At 38.0% G+C, this 12,802-nt stretch overlaps 1 protein-coding gene across 1 annotated transcript in view; it reads left to right on the top strand.

The window, feature by feature from the left end:
• Window positions 1–12,802, top strand: part of EPRS1 (glutamyl-prolyl-tRNA synthetase 1) — a 62,853-nt gene that overhangs the window by 21,521 nt on the left and 28,530 nt on the right. Inside the window, exons 13-18 of the mRNA XM_037497659.2 lie at window positions 2,566–2,676; window positions 4,979–5,115; window positions 7,318–7,525; window positions 8,102–8,214; window positions 10,025–10,142; window positions 11,023–11,361. Of these exons, the coding sequence (XP_037353556.1) occupies window positions 2,566–2,676; window positions 4,979–5,115; window positions 7,318–7,525; window positions 8,102–8,214; window positions 10,025–10,142; window positions 11,023–11,361 (1,026 nt within the window). The remainder of the gene's footprint in view (window positions 1–2,565; window positions 2,677–4,978; window positions 5,116–7,317; window positions 7,526–8,101; window positions 8,215–10,024; window positions 10,143–11,022; window positions 11,362–12,802) is intronic.

The following is a 12,802-nucleotide window of genomic DNA, read 5'->3' on the forward strand; positions in this document are numbered from 1 at the left end:
CTCATTTAGGGTTCTTGTCACTTTTAATCTCTAATTATTGCTTTGTTATTGTGTACCTTGCTCTTTCTTTACAAGCTCTGCAAATAATTTAAGTGAAGCATTGGTGAACTGTGTTAAGCACCATGGCATTGTGACGTTAGTGTTAAAGATGAAGCCAAACCTTCATCTTTGGATACTTTCCTCTTAGAGACTAGGCATGTTTTAAAAAGTCTCTGCTGCTGTAAAATGAGGGGATTAACTCCAGATTTACTGGGGCCCTTTAAGTACTTGTTCCTTTGGAGAAAGAACTTTAGTGACAGAGCATATTATATGTGATAAAGAAAAGGGAGAAGTGTATGAAGGGGACAGTGGGTTGTGGGATGGTTAATAATCTCAGTGCTGCTGTGAATATACTCTGATATTTGTCATCTTTGCCTGACATTTTATCTTGGTAGGAAAAGAAGACATAGTGTTTTCATGTGATAAGTAAGTGGAATGTCAATTTCATAAAAATATCCACGTTGACAATAGTAGGACATATTTCAAACACTAACATATTTCAACATTAACTCACTGATTTTCTTCTTGCTTTCATATGTTATGATTTAAACTTTTCAGTCAAGGCAGAACAGTCACAGGGTTAAGGTATTCATTTCCGAGCTATTCTTTGCCTTCATCAACCTTTATTTATTGCTTTAATTTTAATATTTATATTAGTATTTCAGTGGTATGATAATATAACTTTTTTTTTCCACCAACCTCATCCCAACCCCCTGCATCTGCTCCCAGCTAGTGAGTTAAAGTATGTAGAGACCTCTTTCACTGCCCTCCAAATAAGGGAAGTTTTATTGCAAATAAAACAATTTGGAACTAAACCTTAAATAAAAGGTTCTCTTCTGGTTGAAATGTGTTAATTGGGATCTAGACTTCTCTCCAGTCCTGTGCCTGTCCCTCCCTCTCAACTTGGTATCTATTAGGGCACCGCCTTGAAATCCTTAGGACTCTTAGGAATAATTTGAAAACCACTGATCCAGACATTTTTATAATTGCATAATTATAAAAGAAGTCTTTAAAATTTTTAAACCTAGCATTTCCCAGACATGTCTGATTTTATCCATTAATCCTGTAGGGTTAATACATAAACCCACAGTGTAATTCTTCCATTATGTGTTAGTAATAGATTTCTAGACTTTTCTTCAGACCATTAGACTTCAGACCATGACTCCTTAGGCTGAGTGACCTGCAAAGCTGTGTTAGCCAGTGCCTGTTACATTGGTCAGGTGTAAGGAGCAATCTTCTACTCTTGCTGCCCATTGCAGGAACTGAGCTGCAGTGAACTGAACTTTCTCAGATCGGGAATCTGATTTTCGCTTCTGTAAAGAAATTGTATCTCACTGGCTTAAACATTGAATGAGTAGTCACAACTTAAACCTTTCATTATTCTAGCCCAATAGAAACTGAAAAAGGTTACTGCAACTAGTAAGAAGAACCTTAAAATTCAAGGAAGGAAAGAGTGAAATAGAAAATTTAGAGAGGTGATGTTGGTTTTATGGTGACCTGAAATTTAAGCAGATGAGTGAGCACTAGACTTTCATTCGTCAGCGCTGAGGATTGTTCCTTCTCTGAGCTTATTCACAATTTCCACAATATCATCCTTTTGTAAGCCCAAAAATACTCTCAAAGCAAGCAAACAACGACAACCAAAAAACCCAATACAGAACACATACAGTCAATTAGTCACTGCATTCTTTTCATGGAAAAAATTAACTTCTGTACTTAACTATTTGATTCAATGTTTGCTTCTATCCACATTTTCCTCCTGTGCTTTGTATCTGCTCCTGTTGGGACTGATCATTACGGATGATTTAAAATTGAACAGTGAAATGAGAAAAATACATCAGATCCAGAAGGGAGGCTTCAGAGGTGGAGTGGAGTAGGTTAGAGCTTAGAATGTGACCTTTCAGTCAGTGAATCTGCACGTATTTATTGGTCACTTGTAGGTGCCCGGCCCTTGGTGGACACTGGGAATACAGTGGCTGCTATGTTTAGAGTGTGCAGACTAGTAGAGAGGTATCTTTATATCTTTAATCTGTAGAATTGCCTTATTATAGTGACCTAATGCTACTTTGCTTTTGATGGTGATGTGTTTGTTTACTGACACTGATTATATAAAGGATACTGAAACATCTATTCTTCCAAATTGCATTTCTTCAACCGCACAACATTGAATATTACATTTACCTGTAGGAATAATACATAAATCCACAGAATAATTCTTCCTCCCCTTCTTATACCAGAATTGAAAATTACTTTCAAAATATTATGCGTTAAAAAATTGGTTTCTTACCTGTCAATAGTTATTCTTGAGAAGGAACTCTGACTCCATACAGTCTTCCTTTATGATTGATTTTCTGTTTTCTACTTGACAGTTGAATGGTAGAGCAGAGTTATTAGCAGGTAAACAAACAAACAAAAAAAAATAGTAAATGCAGTAACAAAGAAAGCCAGCTAGTATTCCTGTGCTGTTACTTACCTTAAGGAATTTGGTAAAAGATCTGTGTTAACACAAGAATGCACTTGTGGCAGGTTATCGACCCAGTGGCACCACGGTTCGTTGCACTGCTGAAGAAAGAAGTGATCCCAGTGAGCGTCCCTGAAGCTCGGGAGGAGATGAAAGAAGTAGCCAAACATCCAAAGGTGTCCTACTGTTTCACAAATGTTCTCTCTGTTAAAACAAGGAACAGGATGATAAAAGGGAGATGTGCTTTGGTGGCAGTGGAATTGTTTGGGGATCATGTCCTATCTAATAATATTTGTCAGGATTTGATACTAATTGAAGTAAATATATTTCTGTGCGTTTCTTGCTGGAGAAATTTATCCCAGTAATAGTCCACACCATGTCATGCAGGACTTTTATAATTGGTACCTATTTCTTACTCTGAAGAGATAGTTCTGGTTTGCATTAAGACTTTATCTTTCAGGCCTCCCCTGGTGGCACAGAGGTTGAGCGATGGGCTGTGAAGCTGCCCACAGCCTCTGCAGCGCCGGTTCGATCCCCGGCCGCCAGCGAGGGTCCCACATGGTGCGCAGACCTCTCCTGCCGGGCCCACTGCTCCCTCAGCAGTGTCCTCCGTCTGTCTGCTTGTTCTGTTCCCCGCTCTGGCTCTGGTGAATTCTCTCACCTGCGCTTCTGACTGAACCCAGTGCTTTTATAAATAAATAAATAAATAAATCTTAAAAAAAAAAATAATTTATCTTTCTCTGGAGTCACATGGAAAGATAAAAAATTGTAATTCTTTACATGGAAACTGAGGTCTTTTGTTGACTGGGTTATTCACGAATTGTTACTTTTGTCTTTAAGACAAAGCATTAGGCTGAGTGGTAGGAAAGTACAACTTGAATCCAGAGTCTGTCACACTGGCATTTGCTCTGTTTTTGAAATGTCAGTCAAGTGAAAATGCTCTCTGTTTGCTTAACTGAGAATATAAATATTAAATACAGATTGCACAGGAAGTTCCGCTTGGGACTGATTGTCTTATGCATGACTCTGGTTGACAGTCTTTTTTTTTTTTTTTTTTTTTTTTAAAGATTTATTTTATACAAGAGCTGCGGTACAGGCCAGAAGTGCTGGGGGTGGAGGGTGAGAAGATTCACCAGAGACAGAACGGGGAGCAGAACAGGCAGACGTACTGAAAGCATTGCTGAGGGGAGCAGCGGGCGAGACAGGAGAGGTCTGCCACGCCATGTGGGTATCTCCCTGGCCGGCCGGGATGGAACCTGCGCTGCAGAGGCTGCAGATGGCTTCACAGCGCTGTGTTCAACCCGTTGCACCACCAGGGAGGCCCTCTGGTTGACAGTCTTGATGCAAAAGTTGATCCTTTTATTCCAGCTTTGGTAGTTATCTATAAATGTCTTCATTATGTAATGAGGAGAATGTTACTAGACTAGCTCATATACTAGTAGACCAATAGACTTGTAACCTTGCAACTATTACATTCATAGACTAACTCACATATAAGTAATATGTATCATGAAGAGTCACAAATGGACTAAGTTATAGCCTGATACGATCGCCTTTCTGTGTGTGATGTATGCTATTTTTACTTTAAAGACTTGAGTTATTTTAAGGAAACCCTAATAAGATTTTTGGAGTGTGTGGGTGAGAGAAAGAGATTGATTTGGCTTTGTCTTTATCTTTCATCATAAATGGTGGTTTCTGGCATGTCATATCACCCACTACCGTTAGCTTAAATGTGAAGCTTACTGAAAGTTTTAAAATTTGAATAGTAAGAATAAAACTTCTTAAAAGTGCTTATCTTTTAAAATGACAGCTGGGGTCAGAAAGCTTAAATGGCGTTAATTCTACTTATTGTTAAGCAAGAACTAATTAACTAGCAAATACACTTTAAATGATAACTTGATTACTCAGTTTGCTCTATAACATTTATTTCAAATGATCTTCTTACACTTTTTTAAATTCCATCAAGCAAAAATTGAAATTTAACAATTACAGCATTTTTTTTATTCCCCAGATCTTTTCCTTTTTCACATCATACATACTGAAAAGTCAGAAAATTTATCTATGTTCACACATATACTACTGTCTTTAAGATTTGTCTTCTAAAATATGAAGGTTTTACAATATTCTGCTATGGTGATACCTGTTTTCTGTGATATTCTGCAGCCACTGATCAGAAAGATGGTTTTGTCCTTTGCTACAAAAGCAGTAGGGTGGGGACGACAGCACATCATCTTCTGTGACACTGAATGGGACAATAAGTGGCCAACTATACTGTCTCTGCTATGAAACAAAGAATGATTATCATCAAACTCCATTAGCATTATTGGTCAAAGGACTTACCCATGTCACACGACTGTGATTCATATCAACACAGATAACTTTTGTTTGTGTAGGGGATAAAATGAATGAATGTTTAAATTTGCATACTGGGGTCAATAAGTTGTTTCAACCAATGCTCTCCTTTTATTCATCCATCAGAATCCTGATGTTGGCTTGAAGCCTGTCTGGTATGGTCCTAATGTTTATATCGAAGGTGCTGATGCCGACACGTTGTCAGAGGGTGAGATGGTGACATTTATAAACTGGGGCAACATCAACATCACCAAAATACACAAGTGAGAACTTTTTGTTTTCAAATAAATGTGGAAGAAAAGTCTTGTGAAAAAGTACTTAATTATAACCCATTTTTGTTACTGATTGGTTAATTGCTCAGTCATAGATACTACAGATCCTAGACACATAATGAAAGTTTCTCCAGTTTATTAATTGGATGCAGGATAGCTTTTGTTCATGAAATTGAAAATTACTGCATCTAGATAGAAAAGAATGTTCTAATGCTTTCAGGCCCTCTTTATCATCTAATTCTTATTATGCCATTACCTGTTGGAGGGATCTTTTGGACAAAATTTGTGTGTATATATATTCTTAATCCTCCTTTTTTTTAAAGATACATTTATTTATGCATACAAGAATTGGGGTATAGGCCAGAGGTGTGGGGGGTGAGAGAATTCACCAGAGACAGATTGGAGAGCAGAACAGGAAGACTGACCAAAGTACACTGCTGAGGGGAGCAGTGAGCGAGTCAGGAGAGGTCTGCTGCGCCATGTGGGTTGCTCCCTGGCCAGACGGGCGTTCAAACTCGTGCTGCAGAGGCTGCGGACAGCTTCATAGGTTGCGTCTTAACCCCTTGTGCCACCAAGGAGGCCCTTTTTCCTAATTTTTACTGTAAAATTGCTTCATGATGATTATGAACTTTTTAGTTAGGGTAGTTTTCTAGAGTTACTGATGTGTTCTCAAGATTACATAAGTACAATGTAGAATGCTAAGATTAATGTATGTATTATATTATGTATTAATTTGTTATATAAATTCTGAAATCTTAATTGTTCAGTCATTATATATAATTTCCAGTAATTGATAAGTAATTTTAAATACAGTATTTTAGACATTTTTTAATGTTTAAAACACAAGTGATTTTATTTATTTTTTTTTAAATGAATTTTATTTTTATATTCCCCATACAATTGCAACCCCCTTATTTTGACCCCAATCCCTCCTCTCCCCGCCCCCCACTCCCCATAGAGTGTCTCTGGTTCATAGTTTTTTGTTGATTTTGATTTTCACTTTCTTATAGTTATTCATTTTCCTGGTCCCTTATTTAAGTTTTCTAGATTCCTGCTATGAGTGAGACCATCCGGTATTTTTCTTTTTCTTTCTGGCTTATTTCGCTGAGCATGATCCCTTCCAGCTCCATCCATGTTGCTGCAAATTGCATGTGTTTATCTTTTTTTTGAATGCTGAGTAATATTCCATGGTGTATATGTACCACAACTTCTTGATCCAGTCATGTATTTTTGGGCATTTGGGTTGTTTCCAAAGCTTAGCTATTGTAAACAGTGCTGCTGTAAACATAGGGGTGCAGGTGCTCTTTGGAATTGATATTTCTGTGTCCTTTGGGTAAATACCTAGGAGTGGAATTGCTGGATCATATGGAAGCTGCTTTATGTTTAGTAGGTCAAGAAATCTCCACACAGCTCTCCATAGTGGTTGGAACAGTTTACACTCCCACCAACAGTGCAGGAGAGTTCCTTTTTCTCCACATCCTCACCAACATTTGTTGTTGCTAGTTTTTTTAATACGTGCCATTCTCACTGGTGTCAGATGGTATTTCATTGTAGTTTTGATTTGCATTTCCCTGATTACAAGTGATGTTGAACATTTTTTCATATGCCTGTAGGCCATTTGCATTTCCTCTTCAGAGAAGTTTCTTTCTAGCTCTTCTGCCCATTTTTTGACTGGATTATTTTCTTTGTTTTTGTTGAGTCTCATCAGCTCTTTGTAGATTTTTGTGATCAGTCCTTTATCATTAGTGTTGTGTGCAAAAATGTTCTCCCAGTCGGTGGGGTTTCTCTTTGTTTTTGTTCTTGTCTCTTTTGCTGTGCAGAAGCTCTTTAATTTGATGTAGTCCCAGCTGTTGATCTTTGCCTTCACTATCACTGCTTTGGGTGATGTGTCTGTAAAGATGCCTTTGATGTGCATATCACATAGTAAAACACAAGTGATTTTAAAATTTGTAAAGTTCACATGCTTCATCAGATATATATGGATTTGTTCTCCAATGGATCATTAGTATCTTGATAGCAGGGATTGTTTCATTCATCTCTTAATGAGAATATGTATGACACATATTAAAAGTGCAAATGTTTAAATTGAAGTTTTTCCAAAGAAAATTCCTTATCTGTTGCTTACAGAAACATAACAAAGTAGTACATTCATGGTGGTTATTTTATTTAATCACTTTTGAATTTTATATCTAGAAACACAGATGGGAAAATTGTATCTCTTGATGCAAAACTGAATTTAGAAAACAAGGACTACAAGAAAACCACAAAGATCACATGGCTGGCAGAAACTGCACAGGCCCTTCCCATCCCAGCAATCTGTGTCACGTATGAGCACCTGATCACAAAGCCAGTGCTAGGAAAAGATGAGGACTTTAAGCAGTATGTCAATAAGAACAGTAAGGTAACTGTCTCCAAGGACTCATATCTTTCTTGTTATATAAACTTTTCTTTATAATTGTTAAAATTAGCTCTAAGGCTTTGGCTCCTCAAATAAAATAGAAAGTGTTTGTAGCATTTTGTTAAAATAAAACAATGGAGGAGAGTAATGTTCCTATTTCACAGAGGATTTTGTGCAGACATGCAGCACAGTGAAGTGAAGGCACTCAACTGAGGGCAGACAGCATACTCAGCACACTGGCCCTGAGCCCGTGGGCTGTGGTGCTGGATGCCTTTTGTGTGGGTCTATGTGCTTCACTAGCTTTCTATTTCGTATTTATGGCTGGAAACTTGTATTTCCTGGGACACTAATCAAGTTAGTTAAAAAGTTTACCGAAGCCACTCATAAATGTTGACTTTCAAAATGATAAGTGGTATTTTTTAAATACCATATTGCTGTGTGTGCTTAAGTGGTGAAGTTTCCAGCATATATGGTTAAAATGGAAATATTCCAGCTACTAGGAACATTGCTTACATTTCCAATTGTTTCCAGTTCTCTGATTTGGAGGAAATGAATTTTACTTTTATTCAATGTTTACAGCGTGAAGAACTAATGTTGGGGGATCCCTGCCTTAAGGATTTGAAAAAAGGAGACATTATACAACTCCAGAGAAGAGGATTCTTCATATGTGATCAGCCTTATGAACCTGTTAGGTAAATAAATTGGTAAACAAATGTAACTGGACATTGACTAAAAATGCTTATAATTATAGTAATAATTTAAAAATTGAACTTCCACTAAAATAGTCTACCTGACAGTTCTCTATTCAGTTTGATTTGTTCTTCTGTGTTTAAAGTTTGAGACTTTAAGTGGTAACTTTGAAACATCATAGTATTACCAAATTATTCATTTCTAAGACTAAACTATTTTATAATTCATCTTTATGTTGTCTGAGTATAAAGAAAAAATTTCATTGTATGCTATCTTGGGGTAAAAGTTATTACTATTACCTTTTCCCCTTGCTTTTTAAAGTGAAAACACCAAAAAGTTTAATAATAACATGCATTCCTGCTGTGTACATGGTAGTGGCCCAGCGAGGTGTGACTGCCACGTAGCCTCAGTCACCACTTTAAATAACATCGGCTAAGACAAAGGACGTTGGAGAGTGGGGTGGAACTTTGGCCATTATTACTTTTTTCTTTGTAGTATATTTTCTTTAGATATACTCTAGAGTACAAGTAGTACAGCAGATACATTTAGAGGAAAACAGCAAATGTTTTTGCCTTTTTTAACTAAGAAGTAATGCAATTATTAGGAAAACATTCAATCTCTAAATTTTTGTCCATGTCCCTTTTGGTTTTCTTTTTGACCCTGCTATTTTTCCATTTTATCTTTTTTAACTGTATATCAGACCTTTCTCCTGTGATCCAGACAGCTCTGAATAAGTACCTTTTAGTACCTTTAAGTACCTCAAACTCATTATTTTCAAAATGCTAAGGCCCTCAGTATCCTTTCTATCTGTTCTTCATTCCCCCATTGCGTCCATTAACCCCTGTGGTTTCTACTGCCAGTGCCGTCTGTCTCTGTGTGCCCGCTGCTTTTACTTTGTTTCAGACCATTAGAATTTCTTTTTGATGGCTAAAGCAGTGTCTAGAGCATTAGTTGCTGTTCCTCCTTGCTCTCCTAATCCGCTTCTCATATGGACACCAGTCCAAACATTTCAGAGTGACAGTTTCATCACACTTCTTCCCTGTGTTAGCTTCAGAATAAAACCTAAACATCTTAGGTTGACATGTAAGATTTTTCATGCCATGGGCCATGTGTGCACCCAGACTGTATTGTTGCAGTTTAGCTCTCCTGATCCCTTCTCAAAATACTGGATTGGACTTGGCAGAGGCATCAAGTAACCTTTGAATTTCTTGCCTTTCCTTTTTTGCTTCTTCTTTTTTTTCACTTGATAAGCTTTCAAATGTTGATTTCCTCTAGAACTTTCTTGTCAGCACTCTGGATAGGGACCCAACCTCCCTGTCCCCATAGAATCCAGCACTTTTCTCTTTTAATATTTATCAACTAAACTGTCCATCATTCTATCCATCTGTGTAATTTTGTTCACACTGCTGAAATCAGGGGCACATATTTTTTCTTAATCATTTCGGTATCGTTACTTTAGTCAAATAAGATCATGTATATAAACAGCACAACACAGTGCCTGGTACTTACTAATCCTTCAGTGATGGTGGTGGTGATGGGATACTGCCAACTATAGTAATGCCCAGAGTAGAGTAGGTTCTCAATTTATTGAGTGACAAAAAATTGTTGACCTTTGCCACAAATGGTGCTGGGTCAACCGGTTAGCCACATGCTGAAGTTATACACCCAACCTCGTACCACAAGTGCAAAAATTGACTCAAATATGGATCAAAGACGTAAATATAAGAGTTAAAACTTTAAAACTCTTAGAGGAATATAAGTATAAATCTTTGTAACTTTAGCAGTACCTTCTGGTCCCTGTTTTCTTTTTAGCCCATATAGTTGCAGAGAAGCCCCATGTGTTTTGATATACATTCCTGATGGGCATACAAAGGAAATGCCAACATCTGGGTCAAAGGAGAAGACCAAAGTAGAAACAACAAAAAATGAGGTAATTACTGGTTTTACAGCTGTGTCTCTCATCAGTGATTTAAAGCAGAAGGTTTTTTACAAATGGCTGTCTTGCTTACTGTTGAGACCAAGGAAGACAATAACTTACTTCAGAAGGTTTTGTTGCTATTGTCCTTTCATGTAAAATTTTAAAATATCTTGCAAGATTTTTAAAATTTAAAATTTTGTTCCATGAAATAACAACAAGACTAGATGAAAAGAATGTTTTCAGAAAAAAATTTTGTCCATGTTGATCCAGTAGCTGGTCGGCTTTAGTCAGCGGCCTGATGTGGAGCTGAGTGTGTTGAGGACCACCTGCCTATAGCTTCTCATGTATACATGAAAAGAAGAACAAAGAAAATACAAGTTGTACTGACAAAGTCAGGATGGTGACCTTTCTTCCTGGCTCCCTGTCTTTACTTTTCTGTCAGACTCCAGTGCCTCCTGGAGAAGAGTGTCCATCCTCACTGAGGGTTGGGAGAGAGAAGGAGCTGAGATTGCACAGCTTGTATGTGGTCAGCAGTGTCCACCCACAGGATGAGTGTGTCATGATTTCTTTGAACTAGTCCCCTAACCATTTAGGTTATTTTCAGTTTTTTACTGTGTTGATGGTGCTATAGGGAATACCACATGCCCTTACCTTAGTTTACTTCTGTTAGTTTCATTAGGAAAATTTCTTAAGAATGAAATATTCATTTAAATTTTTTAAGGGATAAAGATTAAAAAATTAAAAATTTCACTGTTAACTTGAAACATGATCAAGTTGATATTGTTTCATTGGGAGAATTTTTTTTAATTGTATTTTTTTTTATTGAGTGGGGGACTTGGACATGAATTATTTTTCTTTCGGTTCTCTCTCTCTGTGGACAACTACTCCTAAGGAAAGGCCAGTGTCGTCATCAACTAACGGTGCTACGTGTGAGGATTCCTTGGTGCTTTACAATCGAGTGGCTGTTCAAGGGGATGTTGTTCGAGAATTAAAAGCCAAGAAAGCAGCAAAGGAAGATATAGATGCAGCCGTCAAAGAGCTTTTGACTTTGAAAGCTGAATATAAGGAGAAAACTGGCCAGGAATATAAACCTGGGAATCCTCCAGCTGCTGCAGTTCAGAATGCTCCTTGTAAATCAGCAGCAGGTGCTCTGGATAGTAAATCTCTGTATGATGAAGTTGCTGCACAAGGGGAGGTGGTTCGTAAACTGAAAGCTGAAAAAGCCCCCAAGGTCAGTATGCTGGAGTGAGTCAGGCTGTGCCTGAACCTGTACGTTCTGAACCTGTACGTTCACTGCATGGGGAAGCCTCATTGTGTGAGATACTGTTTCTGGGCCGTCTGCTTGGATATTTGGCCTAGCAGCCATACTTATTGATACCTGTGGTGTGTCAGCCTGTAGAAATAACTAACAAGAAGCAGTTCATTATGTAGTGGGTATGTCCGAGCTGGCAATAGGCATATACTTATCCTATGTGATATATATAAATTACTCTGAGAAGCGTTTGTGGTCATATATGACAGAAAAGGAATCAACAATTCATGAAGGATGTATTTTGAATAATCCTGAAGTAGAAGCAACCTTTCATGGGAGAACATAATCAAGGGAGGTACTCTTAAGTGTAGTTCTGTGGTTCTCAAATGTTAGTGTACCTCAGAGTTACTGAAGCTCTTATTCAGCACAAACTGCTGGGCCCACCTCTTGAGTTTCTGCATCACTGAGTCTGTGCACAGACTGTACTTCTAAATGGTTGTCCAGGTGATGCCGAAGCTACTGACTGGGGACCATGCTGTGAGCACCACTGTGTGGAAGGTAGCACCAGCTGAGGCGAAGACATGTGAAGGCCAAGATTGTCAAGAGATTGTCAACCAGTGACAATTTCAGATTCATCATAGCAGAACTCTCCAATGCAACAAAGGCTGCCTGAAGTATAAATTGGATTCTTGTTTCAGTGATGTCTGCAGATGAAACATTTAGTCAGATAGGTTGTAGTACCTGATAGGACACAGGATTGCTTGCTGCATGAGACAAAAAATGGCATCTGGCAGAGAAAGATCATGTTTCATAATCAAGATAGTTCTACTCAAATAGTCCACAGCTCTAAAACATGATCAATTAATTAGTGCTGTAACTGGATGTAATTCAGTCCCTGATAGGCTACCAATTTTTTTGAATTTGAGCTATGGCATGAATGCTGAGAGGTATGGTGAGCCAGTGGATTTGACTTACATGGCTGGAGAGCATTTGTTCTGCGATGTTCTCAGGGAATCTGCTGTCTCATCAGTGTCCTGGGCTTTGGTTGGAAGTTGCAAGTTCCTTATGAAGTTGCAAGTTCCTCATCTTAGTAAGTTGCTGCAGTATCTGTCCTCTGTTCTCGAGAACCAAGCCAGTTACTGGGAATAGAAGCAGTGTTCATACTACATCTGGCACCTGTACTGTGTAGACACTGTTACTATTTTGGCATTGAATTCTCCCAGCAACCATGTCCAATAATAATCAAATAACGTTCCTCTTTTTTTATTTTTAGTTGGTTTTAGTGATCAGGGGAAAACTAAATACGAAAGTAACTCCTTAAAATTTGGAAGGCCTGGATTCCAGTGTGACTGATTTGATTTGCAGGTTACTTTCTGTTGTAGCATTGCATCCTAAGCACTGCGACAGTTAGGGTTTTACT

This window comes from Talpa occidentalis, unplaced genomic scaffold (assembly GCF_014898055.3).
Source record: "Talpa occidentalis isolate TD23 unplaced genomic scaffold, MPIMG_talOcc4v2.1 talOcc4.8, whole genome shotgun sequence".
In the NCBI taxonomy this organism is placed as follows: domain Eukaryota; kingdom Metazoa; phylum Chordata; class Mammalia; order Eulipotyphla; family Talpidae; genus Talpa; species Talpa occidentalis.